Raw genomic sequence first — 21180 nt, forward strand, 5'->3', positions numbered from 1 at the left:
ACATGGCCCTCCCTCTATTTTATGTCAAAGATTTGATCATATCCCATAAGGGAGCATGAATGCAAGGCTATCTTCTTAGCTTGCATGGGATTTTATCCATTCCCTTTTCCATCCTCCACAAGGGGGAGGATATTATAAGATTGGACATGTGACACCAAAGGAGGCTGTGGTTGTTAGGATAGGAAGGAAGGCAGCAGCAGCAGCTTGCATTGGGACCACCTTTAGCAGGTGTTGATCAATATAGCCCAATCTTCAAGTATTTGACCAACATCAAGGGAATGCCTCAATAATTGAGTTCTAGCTTTTTTCTTACCTTCTAAGTTCGAAAAAGGCCGGGATGGTCATATGAGGCAATTGGAATAGTTGGGAAAACCAGTTCATAATCCTTTTCTGGGTTCTGAATTCTCTCAAGTCTCTTTCCTTTTCTTCTTGGAAGGTGTTATAGCATCAACTAGGAGAAAGAAATAATATTAGCACAAGATAGATGGACATGCTTGATTAATGTACATTATAAATGATGCATAGTTCTAACCTGCTCGTCATACTTATTCATGCAGCAGAATTTTTTAGCAAGATGCAACGCATTCGATTGTGTGTCCATAGGGCTAGGAAGCCCTCTGACGTGTGGAGTGCTGTGATGTAATCTTCTGCTGCAGGATACTGCCTTGAAGAGGAGGAGAGAGAGAGAAAACGGAACTCTTTTTCTGAAAAAAGAAACGAGAAAAGAAAGAAAACTTGCACCTCAAATTGAGGAAATGGTCCATGGAGAGTTTGAAAAATAAATGCTGAAGAGATGAGGTAACAGATGAACCAGATTCAAGGGGCGCAAGCAAAATTGAGAATTGAATAAGGTTCATAGCTGGCTGCTCTTTAGATGCAGAGGCTCTGGTTTTGTCCAGTGCTTATGTCTGCTCATTGTCTATGCTGCTTTTGTTGCAAAACACTTGTGTCATATTCTCTATTATCTTTTAATACTGTTTTAGAAAAAATATATGCATTGGCTCCTCAAAGAAGTCCGTCTGCAAGAACTGAAAGTCATTAAGTCATATAAGTTGATTTCTATTAATCTTGCTGCACCTTAATTGTGCTCATCAAATATTCTGGTTTGTCCTCATTCGATCATTTTCCTTAGACTACTGATTACAGATGTATCAGTAAATTAAAATGTAGATCCTTCTGAGCATCTCAAGCAATTCTCGTAGAGGTCTCTAGCATGTCTCCTGCCTCCAGTACACTTTGTAACCAGTAATCTTCAGTGTCATTCATCACTATGCTCTCATGGTTCTGAACATGCTGTGATTTCCTCTGTTTTCTGTACCAATATCCCATGTTCAGCTTGATTTTGATTGCCTCTAAACATTTGTTAATCTACTTCTGGTATTGTCCACTAATTCTCATCTCATCCTGCACGAAATTATTAAGCATGTCAACTCTGGAACATGGCAATTTTTCTTATCTACTTTACCGTAATATTTTTTCATCTCCTTCATACTGTATCCTGAATTCGTTTACTCTTCCTTCGCGCTCATCATCTTAGTCACTTCTTAATGCTCAATTTAGTACATTTACTTTGTTCTTGTCTGATATTATTAAATTGTTCTTCCACATCAAATTATATAGACTACAATGTAGTTTGGTGCTTGGTGTTCTTCGAGCCCCTACAAGAAAGTTTGTGACGGCAACTGATAATGCCTATATCTTGGTAATACTGTAGATAATAGACTAAGCAAAGAATTTTCATGATCTGCTTGAATATGGTGTCCCAAAAGTTGATGGCTACAGCTAATCTATCATATTTTGGTGGAAACATGTCATATGATCACATCTCCAATCAATTAATTCATGAATGACTGCATACATGGTACTCAGAAATGCCATATTTACAAAGAATGGAAAGAATGTGATTAAGTATTTATGGAGTAAATTTCAGAATGGATCAGGCATGCCAGTTAATTAGGATAAGGTATGCATCTCCAAAGAAGTGGGAGACTTGGGAATCAAAGAGATGCTAAATATGCAATTTTAACTACTCATGAAAAGAGTTGGTGTTCGCTTCAAGCAAAGAAGATTACATCAAAAAGGATGGTTGGAGCTAATCATAAATCAGATGAACGTATTCCTATAAAAAATAATGGAAATCCAGCAATACTCAGAGATATGACCAAGATAGGAGGGAAAGATATTCATGCATTAAAATGGGACTCAGGTTCCAGCAGGAAAATTGTTGATGTCAAGGATGAGCAACTCTTAAAACCCTATCTAGACAGCCTCTTTAAAATTGTCATCAAAGAAAAAAGCTGTTCTAACAAGGATTTAATTTCACACTGCAGTAATTAAAACGAAGATAAATGGAGAGTTGCTTCATACTATAGTGCAGGAGAGGATATTATCTATACCACTTCCAACTTGCAGATTAGAAGATGAAGTATGCTAGATTTATCACCCAAGTGCTAGCGTAAGAGATTTAAGCAGCTTGTAACTATCATAAGAATCATATTACCTCATTTTCTTAAATGACGAAATTGTAATATGGAGTAATTCTTGGAAAGTGGCATCCCTATTGAGGGTTATGTTCCTGTGGTAGGTTGCAACAAATCCTGACAATAGTTTTTACAGCATATGATGTTTATATCCAATCTAACCTTCTGTTGTGGATTAGAGGATGACAACTTGGAGAAGTTATTCCCCTAATGTTGGAAAGAAGGTGAGCTTTGGGAGATTAAGTGGGAGGTCTCAGGCTACAGGACAGTTTTTGGGACTGTTTGATTGCCTCTAATTGCATGGATTGCAGTACTAACTGCAGTAATTGAAGTTGTGGCAAGCCTTTACCGCTGTTTACTTATCTACAATTCAATTGCAATCTATCAGAGGATTCATAAAAAGACCCCAGATTAATTTCATAATATAGTTAAAAATGGTCACAATAATTTTTATATATAATTAATTTAATAATATTACTATCTTCATATTGTAGTTATTGTCGTATATAATATAATTAAAACTATCATAGAAGAATAATAAACTAATTAATATTATTTTATTATAAATCCAAATTAATTTTACTATAGTCATTATTATATAATATAGTATAATATATAATCATATGAATGTTGTGATTATTATTATAAGAGATAGATTTTGCTCCTTTTGAGAGGAGAAGGTATGCACTCACCTCAACTACAAAATCAATAATAGGGCATCCAAATCAAAGATTTACACCATTCATCATGATCTATTACACTAAAATATTTCAGATTAAAAAAAAATCATGTATTTTGATGATTTCTAACTTATGGATTATGTAGATACAAAAATGGATAGTTTTAGTTTTCATTATGCTAGTATGCTAAAATACATATTAAAACATTCAAATTCAGAATCTACATTATTGATCATGATCTACATGAATCTACAGTATTGATCATGATCTACACAAGTTGATACATACATAGAGAGAAAGAGAGAGAGATTTATAATCAACAGTTATTAATGCTTGGATCATAGAAAAACATGATCTTATATCGTTTTAATAGTTCATTTTTTTTGTCCATACAATGCATAAGTTAGAGACCACCAAAATACGTAAATTTTCCTTCTTGATCAATGTTGCAGATCTTCAATTTGAATGCCCTATATTGATTTTGAGGTCAAGAAAAGTAGATACCCTCTCCTCTCAAGAGAAATAAAATCAACTCTTATATATAGTTAATTATTATAATAATATATAGTATTGTTAAATATTGTAATATCTTTCAGCTTCGCATAATTAAGCAACTGTAAATACATTTGCATTTTTCAATAACAAATAATTAAAAAATCATAGCTTTGGAAACTATAATTCCGAATTGGAACAAACAACGAAACAGCATTTTAAAGTCCCTCTATTAATCTCTTCTTTGATACATAAATAGGCAAAACCCATCAAAATTTCATTAAGATCATGAAATGTAGCGAGGATGATATTCATAACCTGCATCTTTTATAAACAATACCAAGAGACTACCAGCTTGGCAGCTTGCATCCTCAAGCTATTGAGTCATTTTAGGTCCCATTACAAATGAACCTACTAGAAGAACACAAGAGTTTGGATGCAGTAGATAGGCACAATGGAAGGATAGGAATGACTTTTTCTTAATTTTTGAGCGAAAGGGAGGAAGACCTATTCAGATCATAGTTATCTAGGTCCCAATACACAGGAATGCACTAATCAATATTCAATGTTAGACCATAAGAATGTTAAGTGGTGTGACCACAGGGGTAAGCCCAAGTTCATGGAACAAGCCAGTAATCCAAATCAAAGGAATGAGAGAGCATTACAAACAAGAGAAGAAATAAGAGATGGGCACTATTCTGAACAGGTTGTAATTGAAGATAACTAAAATTGACATGGTTTGTGATAAATTCTGAAGAAACCAAGACTGAAAAAAATCACCAATTCACATTGTGATTAGAGATGTCACATGAAGGCCACTATGGGCATTGACAATTTGGGGCAACATAGAACCTGTCCATGTGGAGCTATTAGCAATCAGAGAACCACTATGGGCACTGACAATTTGATGCAACATAGAAGATATCCAGGCGAAGCTATTAGCAATCAGAGAGCTGATATTGGTTAAATGAAATGGTTCAAGAAAGATTTGGGTAAAGTCAGATGCCCTTCCATTAGTCAGATACTTGAAAAATTCAGAACACGATCTTTAGATCTAAGAGTCATATTGGATGGTGTTTACTGATTATTGGTACATTTCTAAATTCATTATATTAAAATCCAACTCAAAAGCTTAATCTAGGAGGTGGATGAGCCTATGACTATATAAGCATTACTAGGATCCTTCCCTATCTGATGTCGGATTACTTCCACTCTTTCAACACCAGAACCCACAATTTCTCTTATCCTCAGATGACTCCACACCCTCACTTTAATCCACCCATCATCCATTGCTCTGAGTTCCATTCCTCAGTCTTCCACCTGAGAGGTTTGAATTAAACTTTATCATGGTATCAGAGCCCACAATTCCTCTTACACTGATGCCTCCATGCCTCACTTTAATCCACGTATTTTGCCTCGCTCTAGGTTCCATCCCCTGGGCTCCCAAGTGAGAGGGGGTGTTTAAGAATAGACTCACATCAGAAGTGGAAAGGAACCTAGCTCTGATACTATATTAAAATTCAACCCAAAAGTTTAAGCTAATTTGTGGATAAGCCCATGAGCATATAAGCACCACTAAGGCTCTTTCCCTATTCTATGTGGGATTATTAACACTTAACATATCATATACCCTTTGTGACTTGAAGGCTGCATAAAGATACGAAGCAACACATGTTTTGTTAGACTTAGTTTCCTAGGGAGTTTTTAGACAAAATTATCAAACCTCTAATTTAGTGATTATCTCGGATGTTATATGGTTTGTTATATGTTTGGTTGATTAAAAAACTATGGAAAATAAAAAGAAAAAGAAAACATTTTTCAGAGAATTTCAAAAAAAGTTAAATTTGTTATTAGTTTTTTAATCAGCTAAATAGTTGGAAAACCAACTGTTCCAGAAGCTTTGGTTTTCCAAAACCTTTTTGCCGACAACCAAACATACTCTAAAAGAAAAACGAAAGAAAAATAAAATTAATATTTTGCAACATAATAACATTACTTATCTGCTTGTTTCCTCATGTACTTTTTTAGTGAACATTAGAGTAGATAGTGCAACTCTTGCCATTTCCACTAACTCGCAACAAGTTCTTTTTTGCTTTTCTTTTTACTTTTTTGAGGAACATAGTGAGGTTGCCACCACCAAGGTTTAAACTCTGGACCTGTAGTATGGGGAGAATCATGCCAACCAGCTGAGATAATGTTTTATTGGCCAGCACAATAAGTTTTATCATAATTTTCTCATGATTTAGACAACAAGAGGTTTCAACGAGGAACTGGAGCTATGAGACTGATATTAGTCGCAGCCCTATGTATTTTATGACAAGAGAACAATAATGGTAATTTAACTAATGTAAGGAAAGCTCAAGTTTGTAATCTCATTTAAAATAACAACCTCCTCAAGAAGGACATACCTATAAATATCATCACTGTTTTTGCTTATAGCTATTTTTATACATAATTCCAAAATATGCATATTCTAGATTCTCCTCCAACTTACGATATATGTGAGAGGCCGAGCTAATCCAAAACCTACATGTTACCAATAGCATCACAGGAAAATAGCTATCCAAGCAGTGCACATGGATTATGGAACAAAACTATGCACCTATAGTTTGTTAATGTGCACATGCATGTACTTATACTATATGCTTGATTGAAACCCAAAAGCATGTGACAAGAACTCACAGACGCATCACAATGCGAACATCTTCAACACGCATCTGCTTCTGTTCTTTGGCTGCCTTGCTCCCAAATGCACCACTTGCCAATTTTTTCTTCCTTTCTTGCAACTCAAGGATCCTCTCCTCAATGCTACCCCTCACTATCAGCCTTACCACCCTTACATCCTGCTGCTGCCCAATCCGGTGCACCCTGTCCATTGCCTGTTCCTCAAGTGCTGGGTTCCACCATGGTTCGACCAGGTATACTCTTGAAGCTGCTGTTAGATTTACTCCTGCACCTGCAGCCTTAAGGCTGGCCAGTAGCACTGTGGGTGCACCAGGATCACCCTTGCCAAATTCCTTGATCACTTCAGATCTCTTCTTTGCGCTCATGGAGCCATCTAATCGCAAAATTTCAAATCCAGCAGACTTTAGTGGCTCCTCGAGCAGGATCAACATCTTCCTGAACTGAGAAAAAATGACCGACTTTATTTCAGGGTTCTGTTTCTTGGTTTCCAATAGAAGCTTCAGTAAGGTAGAAACTTTTGAAGAGACAGGTCTATCAGAAACAAAAACTTTGGACTCATCATCTTTGGATGACTCTGTTGATGGGGCTAAAAAAAGGTCTGATTTTGATAAGGGATGGCGACAAATAGGACAGCAGGCATTCAGGTGCTTCAAGGTTCTTAGAATGCAAGCTTGGCAAAAAATATGAGCGCAACAAGTTATGACAGCTTTGATTGGCGGAGAGAGGCAGACAGGGCAGTCAAAGTCATCTCCATCTTCAACCAGTGAGGCCAACTTCTTTAACAGCTCTGGATTTCGAGACACATCTGCACATACAATATCTTTTTTATTAGAATAGTTACATGATAAAAAAAATGACAAAGGGAACATGACAACTAAACTGCAACAAAAGAATTGAGAGTTATCCATATTCCCCTAAACAGGCTACATAATAGCCTTATCCATATAAGTCCAAGTGGATTTATCTGGATAATTCTATTCCACCAAATTGCCAGAATAGAATTATCTGGCAGAATAGCGAAAACTTATCCCTTCTAGCTATGATTTTGCCCCTATCCGCTCTTTAAATACACCAAAAAATGGGAGGACAATTTGTCATTATCATGAAAATAGTTGCAATCACTTATTCCCTCCACTCATCCATTCAATCATATACCACAAATTGGCTCCTCTCGTGGAATAGACCAATAGTAGAGGGATAACCCTACAAAAGTTATCCCCTCTACCAAACACAACTTAGAACAAAAGTGTGGTTCATGCAGTGTGAAAGGGGATAAAGTTCTAAAACTCCACCTCTATTGATAATATCCTTTATGGATGCTGCATATATCAAAAGAAACAATTAACTGCTACAAATACTGTTTAGCCAGGCAGTTGAAGATAAGCATTGCAAAAGTTTGCTGAACATGATATAGAGAAGTCATGTATGTAGTCAACTGATATATCATGACCGAAGGATTATTTTCTGTCCTTATTTGCAAGATATCAAGATATGCTGAGAATCACGTTAGCACCAGCACATTTTGAGCTTATTGTTCAATGGAAAAGCCCAAAGCTGACCATCAAATTTGCAATACAATGTTCAACTACACAGAAAGGCTTCTTGTTGTTTAACATCGAACAGTTAGTACATTGGTTCAAATGGGAAAGATTTATTCAATTATCCAGCCAAAATAACTGCTGGAAACTAATTAAACTCCAGCTTAACAATTGATCAATGCTGAGAATTTGTTGGATTCCTGCTGAACCAAAAGGCTTCGCCAAAACTCAAAATCTAATTGGTTTCCAGCTTATGCATCAGTGCCAAGAATTTTGTTGTTTTCTGGCTGGACCAAAAGGCTCAGCAATTGTCCAAAACTAAGTTCCAGTAGTCAAATGCATGACAATGATAACATAGTTGGATCATAGGTAGACCAAGAGGTTCTCATTCTATCATTCATGAAGTCCTGGGAACAAAACAGGTTGGTATCCCTGGATCATACATGAATCTGGGCCAAATTAAATCCAATATGTATCCAAAATTAAAACCCATGGGTTAGGCATCTATCCCAAATAAGGTCACAAATTTCAATTGGGTCGGTCTTAACTTTCAATTGGGTCAGTCTTGAGCCACAAGATTTAGTTCAAAGAGTTTAGCATTAAATTTAGGGCTTGGCCCGACCTAACCTAGACCCACCAAGTGATTGGTTGGTTCCAATTTCAAATCTTGGACTAAAGTTAATTCAGAAAAGGTATTTGTCACATTAGACCTGGACCAAGACCTGCCTACTTGTATCCTTTTGAAGGTCCCAAATCACAATCGTATTTTTAAACAGTTAATAGTGTTGTAAGTCTAGGAAGGTCTCAAGTGACGGCCAAAGAAGAGTGCACTGGCCAAACATCATTGTATCTTTGAGTTTCAAACCCAATTCCTCATATCACCGCAGTAGGATCATATGGAATTCCTCAATTTTCTAATGCCATCTTCAACCACCTTGTTTCTACAATTTGGTGTCAAAGAAGTTTTATAATATATTATTATCTTAGAATATATTATTTGTATTTTTATTATATTATAATATTGTTTATTACAATAACTAATTTTAAATTACTAAAATGTTATTAGTTAGAATTAGTTATGATTAATTCTATTATTTGTACTGATTTTATTTTAAATATTATTATATTGTAATAATAGTTATTGATGATATTATTATATCAAATTATATGATTATTATATTGTAGTATATTATTATTATAACATATTATATCAAAATATAATAACATCTTATTGTTGAATTATATTACACAATTATTAAATTATTTAATAACTATTACTAATCAAAAAAAATAATAGTTATATTACTAATAATAATTATAATAATAAAATTTTCTGACAGGAGTATTATCAGTATTACTTAAACATTAAGAAAATAATAAATAATAAAATATTATTATTGTATTTAAATCAATACATGGTTATATTCATATTTGATATAATAATATTATTATTTAAACATCGATAAAAAAAGATAATAATAAAAAAAAATATCTTACTCATTCAACACATGCTAAATATGACTTTCTTTACCTTACCATGAAACACTTAAACAACCATCACTTTCTCAGCAAACCAAAGGATAAAAATGCCCACTTTTTCAAAATGCATTTTCTGAAAGTGCCCTAAAGTCACTTTTGCTGCAAAAACCAAATAGACCCTGTTACCGGGCTGACCCGAGCAACAGCACAGTCCCAACCGAGCGCAAGCGGGAAAGCGAGCTGTCCCCCATGAGGTATTGTCCGCTCTGGGGATCGTAGACCTCTGGGCACTTGGGCACGCGAGAGGAGCCACCCCGCACGGTTTTGTCCCACAAAAGGGCCCTCGTGAGGAAAGGTTTTGAGCCCCCCATTATAAGGCACAGACCTTTCCACTACTCGGTCGATGTGGAACTAAATTCGGGAACCCTACAATACAACCCCCCTAGCGGAAAGGTCCTATGCCGGTCGGGGCCCCTACCTGGCACGCCATCTGTTGCCGGGCTGACCCGAGCAACAGCACAGTCCTAACCGAGCGCAAGCGGGAAAGCGAGCTGGGTCCCCCACGAGGTATTGTCCACTCTGGGGATCGTAGACCTCTGGGCACTTGGGCACGCGAGAGGAGCCACCCCGCACGGTTTTGTTCCACAAAAGGGCCCTCGTAAGGAAAAGCTTTGAGCCCCCATTATAAGGCACAGACCTTTCCGCTACTCGGTCGATGTAGGACTAAATTCAGGAACCCCTACAACAGACCCTATATGTGAAGCACGCACATGAATTGAGGTCACCTAAGAAAAAGCACATAGTCATTTTAAACGTAGCAGTGATATGTGCAATGATTAAATTATCCATATCTATGAATGAGTCGTCCGCAAATGAATTAGATAATAAAAGCACTCGAACTCTTTCGTTTCAAAAATCAATGTGGACATATCCTATACTAGTTATTGAATAACTATGATTTATTTCAATATAATGTTATATAATCACAAAAATGCTTTCACCTTCCTCCTCTAACATTTTCTATCTCTCCACCCTCTCTCCCCATGATCAGTTGTGCCTCTCTCCTCCACAGCTCCACCGCTCTCCCTTCCAACTCTGTGTATGTGTGTGCATGTAGCTCAGCACCCCCTTCTCCCCTATAACCAGCCACTTCCTCTCCATCCAGCATCCCACAGAAGATAGTCTCCTCTCTTCCCTCTCCCTCCCTCCCTTCTCCATCCTCTTCTCTCTCACACAATGTTGCAGCTAGACCTTGGTCACATAGGTCGGATTAACCAAGTTTGGCTCAAGCCTGCAGTTTTGCTGCAAGGTGGGCTTGACTATGAAAAGTAGGCCTGAGGCTAGTCTGGACCAAGCTTGGGCCTAAAGATTTGATATTGATATGGGGTCATGGCCTTACCCAAACTGATGGATGCACATGTCTTGTTGTCATAGAGTTGATGCATAAGAATCTCTGTGTGATGTATTTGCTCAACTTTTTGTCACATAGTGTTAGGTACTATCATGGATGCTCAGTGCCTCGCTGCATGGTCGATGCAACAAAACATATACCCATCCTGTTCCTTACCAATTGTTTGACAATAGCACAATGATTGACACATGGCACAATGATTGACACATTATATTATGTACCAAGCATAATATAATGTTAATGGCAGTTGGCATGGTATTGGCATGTGCTACCTTAATACATGGATATGCAGTTGAGCGAGTGTTCCTCAACATTCAAAGCATGTTGATAGAGGCATCTTCATTTGCAAAGCACCAAATATAAGATCATATATTGCAATTTTTTTCAGTATATACTAGATGTTACAATAGATGGAGACATTAGTACATAGTGTCACATGCATCTCATATAACAATAACATGTATTCTTCATAGGTCATGAATGAACAAGATTAACTTCAAGGCCAAAAAATGTAACGACCCTTATAGGGCACCAATAAACATCATACAACATGACAATCAAGTACACATTCATAATTCCAAACCATGGTTGGCGAAACTGTCCCGAACCGACCAGTTTAGAGTGTATCAAGCCGTACCGCGGCGGACTGAAATGGTTATAGCAAACAAAATGAGAATCGGCAACGAACGGGGAGAAGGAAAAGAAAAGAAAGGAAAGAGAGAGCGGGGGAGGGAGGGAGAGGGAGAGGAAGGAAAAGAGAGGGAGGTGGATGCTAGCCGACAGAGGGCTATAAAGCTACCACACAGAGGAGGCAAAGGAGGGGCTCTGCCTCCGATCCTCTATTTCGTTCGAAATAGGAGGCCCCTCTGGAACCCCTGTTTCAAACGAACCTTGCGGCTCACCGGCCTCTCCTAGCCGTCCGCTCCTAGCCGTCCACCGGCCTCCCTCCCATTCTCCCCCTTCTCTTTGTTTTTCTCTCTCCCGTTCTCCCTTTCCCCTGCCACCTCTGTTGTGTCAGTACGGGCCTGACACGGCATGGGATAGGGTCGTACCGACCTGTGCTGCCAGACAACCGATCCAGGGCTCGATTCCAGTACAGCAATCCTTATTCCAAACTATTCTCACCCAAACATTCAAGCAAGATAATCTTCAATAGTAATCAAATATAAATTTGTATCAAGGGTTTCATTATATTATTGACTTGCAAACTATATGAACATATCAATTTATACATGCATTGAACATTTGAAATATCACCTCAATTATTTTTTTGAAAACAACTTGCCCCTTTATGAACCTAGAGACACAAGGACCATAACCAAGATAATATGTATACAAACCAAGCTGTATAATGGGTTAAGTACCTAGAGACAAATCTTTCAACAGCTTCATTCCATAGGAATTTTACTCATACTGAAATTCACAATAATCAACAATTCTTATGCCATTAAAGTTGTGAAATATTTGCTCTTTGACTATCGAGCTAGGAAAATTCAAAGTTGGGTCCTCTTTTACTATTGGAAGCCTCTCTAACATCAACCATATAATTTATCCCTTAGGGCTTTAGATCGCCATTTTAGCTTTTTTTATACAAAATCAAAATCTCAAACAGAACAAAAACTGAATAAATATGAAAAGCCCAAAAATTAATAAAGCAAAACAAAAGGTAAAAATAATAATAGATCCATAAAAGGCTCCTGATATGTAGTACTTGGTATTGGCATGCAAATACTTTAAATTGATGTACAAAGGGTCAAGATTATGACAAAAAAAAAATCTAAGAATCAGCATCTCCATAAAACTAATATAACTTCTCCTTCCTGCACATTCTATTGGATCTATTCTACTTTAACCAACTGAAGAGGGCAGAGAGAGCTAGAAATCTCTTGTTTTCAACTGGCTACCATAGAACAACCTAGATCAAGTTGACTCTGTTTTACAACAAAGAAGGCTTATCATAAGCCTCACAATTAGAAGCCTTTCAGTTTCTTAGAGACTAACTCAAATAGGAAAGAAAGCTGCTAAAATCAACCACACATAGTAAACACAGTATTACTTAAAAGTAGCATAAAGAGTGCTAAATAACAAAAGCAATACTTTTAAAAATGACAAAACTGGTTAACAAAAATAAAAAGAGCAAAATTTTTGTTCCACAGATAAATCTTCCTAAAAGCAATCTAAATGCCACATACAACATAAAATGGCAAATATAGAGTACAGTTCACAGAACTTGCACCACAAGTTTAGTCTCCAGAAGAATGTTGCTTTACTTATGCTAATTACATGCATAGCACTACAGTAGCAACTCTTTAAAGATAGTATCATCATCACAATTATAATTAATATAATCAAAAGCTTTTACATATATATCCATTACAAAGTACTGCCTATGAAAAACACCTACATGGTTCCAGCAAATGCCTAATATAAGAGATTAATAACAACCTTTTAAAGAACTTTAAATTAAAAATGAATGAAAATATGTTACTTTTTTCTTTTTTTTTGCTAGGACGGATGTATCAAAAATATGTTACCTTCAAGAGTATCAGATGGAAGGAATGATTTAATGTCTGATGGACACAATGCCATATCATTACAGATCTGGCGAAGCCGTAATATAATATGAAGTACAGTAGAATAATTGCGTAACACAGTGTCTGCGTCGATGTACTCCCTCACTGTGTTTTGTGCTTCTGATTCCATATGATCATAATATTCACATTCCTCAGCAGAGAGTTCCACAAAGCAAGTTTCAATAGTTTTTGGTGGCAGCCCAACCACGCTCTTGTTTCCGCTCTGGGTATCTTTTGTTCGCCGCAGGGAAATGGTACCCATCAAGGCCTGAAAGATAATTAAAATACATCTAAGATAACATGAGCTCATATTCTGAGTACTTATTCTCACCCGTTGAGATCAAATTCAGAATGGAAACACTGTGCTATCTACATATAACACTAACAAAGTTCATCCAAAATTTCGAAAAGAAATCATATCAATTAGGAAAAAACACCGCCATCTCAGGTTCACCTTCTAAAAGCATTAAGTACCAAGCATATCCAAATCCAACTTTGTTCCACGACTTACTTCCCAGTTTATATAACCATAACTTTCCTCTCAAAACCAGATGCTCCATTGATTTTTCCTCGAACAGTAGTAACCAGGCATATTTGATGTAAAAGTTATATATAGAAATATTAACAGCTCATTAGGTCTGAATATCTTTTATCTTCTTCTTCTTCTTCTTCTTCTTCTTCTTCTTCTTCTTCTTTAATATAATTCCTGTTGTATTTAGTCTCATGGAATGCGAGGTCTGACTATGCAAGCCTTCTCTTCTTTTTTTCTTCTGTATGGACAAATTAAAGAAGGCCTCCTCTTCTAGCACCACTGCCACCAGCTGGCCACCTACTCCTTGTGAATACTATTAGCCGCCAGCATAACCACCTTGCCTCCAACTCCTCTCTCAGGGTAAGGTTTGTCAGTAGAAACAGCAACATACGCAGTTTGCTATCTTGGTTGTGGAGGAGATGGCAAGGATTTAGGTTCCACTCCATTTGGGTGAGGGGATACTTCATTGTCTCTCAATTGCAATAACCATTTGATTTTCTTCAGTTTCTCTTTCTTCATGCATTTAAATACTGGCATGTTAACCAAACATTCCACCAAAAACAAGGATTTCTTGATGACCTCTATAGAATGGTGTTTAGTATTGACTGCACTATATCTACTACATTATGTATATTTCAAGCTACTTCCATCTCAGTGCAGAGGTGTTTTCTGTTCTTATGGGTTTCTACAATCCTAATAGCTACAGTGTCTCTTTAAATTCATTGATGAACCTAATATTTTGCTTATAAAGTTGCAAAACATTGAAGAGAGATAATTAGAATTGTTTTATTCTTTCTTCATACTCTTAATTTGAAGTAGAAGCTTGCATCAATACAAATTATGTCTACTTCTTTTAGGTATTCTAAATGAAATAAGAATTTGAAACATAATTAGATAAGAAATTGATCACATTTGCTCAGCCTGATTTCTCTCCGGAAAGGACAGAAAAGTTGTACTTGTCAAAGACTTTAAGATATAGTTTTGTCTGTTCACATAAAAAGTTGTAAATTAGATAAAATCAATTTTATTTCCTTGAGTGTGAGATTGATCATAACTATTATATTATCGCTTTTCACTAAGCTTTCTTCAAATATAATTTACTATTGGACATAATCTTGATATGTATCAGTTCTGAAATATTTTGCTTCAAGTATTGCCAAAGCATACCCGGTTATCTGTTTAGTACACATATACAAAAGGAGACAGTACAATGAGATTGCAAATGGGAGGAATTAGCTTACCACCATGATTTGCAAAGCCCATGGTTACATTATGAACATTTTCACATAAAATATAGGGTTATTGGCAAGCTCTAAATCACTTCAAAGAAACATTTAATGCTACAAATAAACTTCTCGAATGGAATTTGTAAATGATGGTTAAGGAATATCATTGTCAATTTTCATCTTAATCAAAAACCATGATCTGAGGTTGATTTTTTACAATAACGCTTAAATGTAGTCCACTAAAAGATGACCTAGACAACTGCTTTGGATGTCAAGGTGCCTTGCCTAAGGCCTAGGCAGCCTACTTATATGATATTAAAAATAGGCAAGAGGTAAGGTCAATAAGTATCATGCCAACTTACAAATAGGCAACCGGGATCAAGTGTGCTTTTCATTTCTCTCACGTGCTGCAGTTGTCAAGATAAAAATAGAGAGCTTACGAAATGGGACCAGAGTGAGGAAGAAACGACAGAGACACCAACTGGCTGTACAGACTTGGCATGAAGTACAGGTGGCACAAGTGTGAGAGCAAATTCCTTTGCTCCTCTTAATCACCTCATCCTCCTCTTCCGACAACTCATCCTTCCCTCCCTCCTCCTCCTTTTGACCTCCTTTTCAATGATGTCTATAAGAGACAATAACATCATTGTCTTAGCAATTATTGTCTTTGCTATCGGAACAATAAACAGAAGAGAAAAAAAAAGAATAAAGAAAGAAATGGTTGAAGGAAGTTCTACCTTCCTACAAGTTTCCTAGAACCTGCATCTCTGTGTCTTATTGGACCCTACTTGACCACTCAATTCCTGAAAAAACATTGTTAAGCACTCTATTTGAGCTAAAGACACTACTCCACCATGGGTTATTTCTATACCATAATCCAAGGAACACAAGAAACAATTTATATGATTATTATTTTTCAGAAAAACCAAATTAATATCTCTAACCTTGACACTAACATCATCATGTAATTTGTGATATACTTGATGTGAGCTAAAGCATATCTTAAGGCGCCAAACTCTATTAGGCTATAAAACTTAAGAACTTCAATCAATGAAAAAAGCTAAGCAGACCCTTTAGACCTAATAATCTAAGGTGCTAATCTTAGTAATATGATACAGTCCATGGTGTTTATTTTGTAGGTTTATTTATCTCTAGAATTTCATGGTTTAACTATCAGTTTGGTAATGCCTGCATTTAGGGGAGACTAAGCTAGACCTCTCTAATGGCATGAACTGACTTTTTTATGCTCCCCTATTACCTAAAACTAGATGAAGAATACATTCTCCAATTTCAAGGCCTTTCTTCTAAAAGGAACATGGACTTTAAAATCTTGCCTACAAACTTTGGGAAAACTCTAATGCACCACAACATAGGGCTCTTAGAAGAATCTTCTGATTGCTGAATTATGGTTAAGAATTGAAATAAGAGCAAAATAAAACGTATTACATAAATATCAGACACCATCAAGGAAATCAATAGCAACCAAATTTGAGAGGGTTATGCTAATTCTATCGCAAGGGCTCAATACTATGAATAAGACATTTGTATCAAAGTTCGTTGACACGACAAAAGTTTCACCATAGAGAAAGTTATATACCAGTGGCTCTCTATACATGACCTTAATCCTTCTAATCAAACTTAAAGATAAACCCATGATGCCAAACAACCAATCCTTCATACGCACTACAACCAAATTGCTGAAGAAGGTCAACTCATTTCCTTTTCCCTGTTTATTATCTGCACCATGTTGCATCAAGAGATGGCTAGATGCACATTGGAAACATTTTCTGGTTAAAATATATATCTCAACACGCAAATCTCACATGTTTGTATAGATATGACTTTCTAGATTTTAGCAAGACCTCCAATTAGGTTGTTTATATAAGACAGCTAAGATTTTAACTGTCTTATATGAACAATAAATGCATGGACCATGAAAAATATTTCAACTGCATCCCATTGCAGGTGTCATATTTAAAATCAAAAGTTTGATGAAGCATGCAGATGCTCCTATCTGAAGCAAACAAGATGCTTGCCTACATATGTTATATCATGCATCAGTTCCTTAAAGCATCAAGCAAAAAGAAAAATTCACTAGAGTTTTTTTTTCTTTTTTATTGAATGGGGGATCAATAGTGATTAAATAAAAGCATACACTGTGCTGAAAAGGCAAATAGACCAAAGAACTAGGGGAGCTTGGAGTCACGATTTGAGATTCCTTACTGCTCAATAAGGTATTAAGAATAAGTGATTCCAAGGTGTTTAGGTATAATTCAAAGGTTAAATATAAATAAAAAACAGCCACAGGAAAAATAGTTCTTTATCAGTCAGGAAGCACATTATTCCTTGTAAGTATGATGAAATTAGATGGACAGCAGGTGAAAGCGCACCCACCTCTCTCATGGATGACCACCACCAATTAGTGCAATATTTATCTTTTAAAGGCCTGTTTGTATGAACATATGTGTGGATGCAAACAAGCTTAATGTGCTATTTCAGGTATAAAAATCATATGTGGAACTCTTATAGATGCTATCAAACTGTGTTGCATAGAGTAAAAGAAAGTCTAGTACTTCTTCCTTATCAGAACATGCAATAAATCAAAAGTGACTGATGGCAGTGGTAAGAGATGTACTTTTAACCGTTTACATGAAAATAAAGATGCTCCTAAATATGAGAGAGATTATATGGGTTTGGTTGGAGAGGCGTGGAGATGTACAATAGTAATAAAAGTCCTTCTCAAAATTTGTTTCCAGTTGCAACTTACTTGAAATGCAACAAAGCTAGCTTAGAGAGATTTATTCAAGTCTAAATTAGCAACCTGTGCAGTTTTATTTACAATTCTATTATAGAGTCAACTAAAAAATGTAGGAGCTTAAATAATGTGAATAGTAATGATCTGCAGTTTAAAAGGGACCACATGGAAATTAGAACATGCTAATTTTATAATCCACTAGAATAACCACATAAGGATTAAAATTGAGCGAAAAACATTTAAAGATAAAGCTGGATTTTGAACACCGTCTACAAACTGCTGTGTCATCAACAAACCTAGAAAAGCTGTGCAAATAAAATTAGAAAGGAAATAAAAGCATGGTAAGTTATAAAGCCAACTTACCTGCAGACGTGATAATCCGCTGTTACTCCCCTGTGCTAATGGGCGCTGTACTAAGCTCTGCCAATAGTACTTAATTGAAAATGGCTGAAATCTTAAGAAAGCCATGAGTGAGAATAAATCGAAGGAACTGTTCTGAATGGGTGTCCCTGTTACTGCCCACCTCCTTTCCGCCTTCAAAGCAATGACAGCTTTCGTCTGCTGAGCAGCAAAATTCTTGATCAAATGAGCCTCATCTAATATAACTCTTAACCACTCTATCTCCTTCATAGGTGACTCAGGATCACTAAACTCTGCAGCCAAAGTACTGTAGGTTGTCAGCACAATATCATACCTCAGAAGCTCCTTCGGTTCCCTTGTACGTTCCCCATGGTACAAGTAGACCTTCAAACTACCAGGCATCGTATGTTCTTCCAACTGAGTTATCCATGACGAAAATACTGAAGGTGGACACACAACTAACGTCGTCTTCGAGCCTAAAACCTCAGTACTCCGAATCCCGTCATTAAGTTTGCGTCTTTGACGAGCACCCCCATCATTTTTACCTGAATTCGATTTCTTCCGACGACCCAAAGTTCTCGACTTTTCATCCTCTCCTCCTATATTTTTCACAGAGGAACTACTGGTACTACCAGGCCCGTTAATGGCAATGAGAGAGAGCAAAGTAAGGGTCTTTCCCAAACCCATGTCGTCCGCGAAGATCCCACCCCTTAGCGGCTCCGGCCGCTCGTGGGTCTGGTAATTCGTCAGCACATTCACGAAGCTCCCGCTCCGCTCCTCCCAAAATGGCGGCAAATCGGATGAATTTTCCCTTCGGACCAACCACCCCAACCCTTCCTTCTGGTGCGCAAAGAGCTCTGATACGACGAACTCCTTTGGGGGTTCAAGCTGGAACCTTTTCGCCTCGTCCTCTTTACCAACGAGAGCAAATATATCGTCGATCCTCCGAGCACCGTTCCCGGCCTTGGAATTGGAATTGGAATTCCTCTCCTGGACGATGGCAGCCTCGGAGAGGCCGAACTGGAGATCGGACTCGTCGATAAGCTGGAGGCCGCCTTGGTCGAGGGCATCGCGGACAAGGGGGATGGCGTCGGGACGGGCGAAAATGTGGACTTGGCAGGGAAGGCGGTATGGATTGCGGTTCTTGGGGGGTTTGGGGACGATGCCCTCGACGGAGACTAGGCGGGAATCGAGAAGCGGGGCGAGGACGGCGGCGACGGAACGCTCGATGTGGCCGACCTGGGCCATGCGGGTGTTGAGGACCTTGATGGCGTTGGGATCGTAGGGGTTGAGGGGTTCGCGGACGAGGCCGACCATCTCGCGGCCGCTGATGGTGCCGGAGTAGTAGCGGAGGCCGACGATGTTGGCGATGAGGAAGCCAGCGAGGTAGGAGGAGGGGGAGGAGGGGGAGGAGGAGAGATGCTGGGAGTCGGGCCCTCCGCCGGGGTCGTCGTCGTCGAGCTCGAGGTACCGCTGCCAGAGATCGTCGTCTTCTTCCATGGGGAGTGGGGGTTTTCGGAAGGCTGGGAGTAAGAGAGTAGGGCGGGCTATAGAGAGGGATTTGAATAGGCGGTGGACAACGAGACGAAAGCCCGAAAGTTTTCTTTTATTTTCTTTTCTTTGTTTTTCTTTGATCTATGGCGCTACTTCCTGAATAAGGAAATTCCTAAAGAGCGACACGTGTACCATAAATGTTGGAGTGGGCTGATAACTTGCACATGGTTTTGTCGCGTCATGTTTTTCGTTTTTTTCCATAATAAAGATTTAAGAGTACAACGTCTCAGAATTTTTATTTTTATTTTTATTATATTTTTGAAAATTCTATTATCTTATATATATGTTATGTATGTATGCATGTATTTATATTATGTGCATGTTTGTATATTATGTATATATGTATATATATGTATGTATGTATTCATGTATACATATATTCCGTCTGCTAAAAATGTAAATAAAATAATTAATACATGCCAGGGAAGTAGAAGGCAACACATAATGTTGTAAAATTAAAATCACAAAAAGAATCTAAGCCATCCGAGTAAAAAAAAAAAAAAAGGTATGGGCATGAGCAGCAGAAACAAACTTGTGAAGCGGCCTGACCTAAAATAGTGATTGATTCAAGTAATGACCAATTGTTATCATCTTAAGGTCAAATTTTTATCCAATCCATAAACCATTGGCCCATGGCACCCTCCCAAGCTGCCTTTAATTTTCATGGCAATGCCATGAGGAGCTCCTCTTGTTGCAACATAGACCAGCCTAGCAGGAGAAAATGATTTGTTCTCACAAATGGAGCTATCGAAGCTTAGCTACACCATTCTACGACAGTGGGGCAGCCAATAGATGGAGATAGCATAAGCATGATTGAGGCAATCCCAGTAGCTTTAGTGCGCAGTCTTTGTAACACACTTTTCAAGCGCTTACCGAGCAAGCAAGCCAGCATACTTAGAGAGCTCTTCGCCTTTGGTCCGATATGGGGGCTCTTTCTTATTGAAGGAAGTAGGCAGTAACGGTAATAAGCGACCGATCATTAGTAAAAGACGAAGATAGGGCCAGATGAGATATTGAAAGGCTTGTTAGATGATTTTACAATTGGGCCTTTTGAACTCAGCAGCAAGCCATAAGACTCCATAGGCCAACAAGAAACTAGTTTGAGATTAATGAAGGTAGAGGGGTGTTGGTGTGAGCTTCAAAGGAACATAGTAGAAATTGAAAGAAAAATATACTCAAATAATCTAGAAGCTAATTAGAAAAGAACTACAACCTTAAAAAAGAAAAAAGAAGGGAGTTAGAGAAGAAATCTAGAAGATATGGGAGAAATAGTAGCTTTATCTTAATAACTAAAGGTCTTTGTCAACTCTTAGAATCAATTAACTAGAATCACTATAAATGAATGAGACTTCCTTCAATCCACTAACTCGCTATTAGCATTCCTGGGATCTACTAAGGGTTGCTGTAGGATTGAT

General features: G+C 37.5%; 1 protein-coding gene across 3 annotated transcripts; it reads right to left on the minus strand.

Annotated features, from left to right (window-relative positions):
• Positions 1 to 212: 212 nt before the first annotated feature.
• LOC103713263 (DNA/RNA helicase protein) lies at positions 213 to 19827 on the minus strand. 3 transcript variants are annotated; one of them, XM_089928722.1, is made up of 5 exons: positions 18215 to 19808; positions 13300 to 13606; positions 6335 to 7142; positions 533 to 704; positions 213 to 451 (listed from the first exon to the last, which is right to left on the minus strand). In XM_089928722.1, the coding sequence occupies exons 1-5, from the start codon at positions 19709 to 19711 to the stop codon at positions 440 to 442; spliced, it is 2796 nt and encodes a 931-aa protein (XP_089784848.1). In that variant the 5' UTR covers positions 19712 to 19808; the 3' UTR covers positions 213 to 439. The 3 variants fall into 3 exon arrangements, with proteins under 3 accessions (XP_089784848.1, XP_089784847.1, XP_008798352.1); XM_089928721.1 differs by having other exon boundaries at positions 390 to 704; XM_008800130.5 differs by lacking the exons at positions 213 to 451; positions 533 to 704 and adding an exon at positions 1036 to 1404 and having other exon boundaries at positions 18215 to 19827.
• Between the last annotated feature and the right edge of the window lie 1353 nt (positions 19828 to 21180).

This window comes from Phoenix dactylifera, chromosome 2 (genome assembly GCF_051530095.1).
Source record: "Phoenix dactylifera cultivar Ajwa chromosome 2, Ajwa_hap1_PhDact_Kaust_v1.1, whole genome shotgun sequence".
In the NCBI taxonomy this organism is placed as follows: Eukaryota; Viridiplantae; Streptophyta; class Magnoliopsida; order Arecales; family Arecaceae; genus Phoenix; species Phoenix dactylifera.

Excerpts from the sequence above, each read along its gene's own strand:
- LOC103713263 (XM_089928721.1), bottom strand. The coding sequence starts at position 19,711 with ATGGAAGAAGACGACGATCTCTGGCAGCGGTACCTCGAGCTCGACGAC. Across the intron at positions 7,143-13,299 it reads TCCATCTGATACTCTTGAAG|ATGTGTCTCGAAATCCAGAG; the intron begins GTAACATATTTT and ends TTGTATGTGCAG. Across the intron at positions 705-6,334 it reads GTTCGCATTGTGATGCGTCT|AAAAAGAGTTCCGTTTTCTC; the intron begins GTGAGTTCTTGT and ends TTCTTTTTTCAG.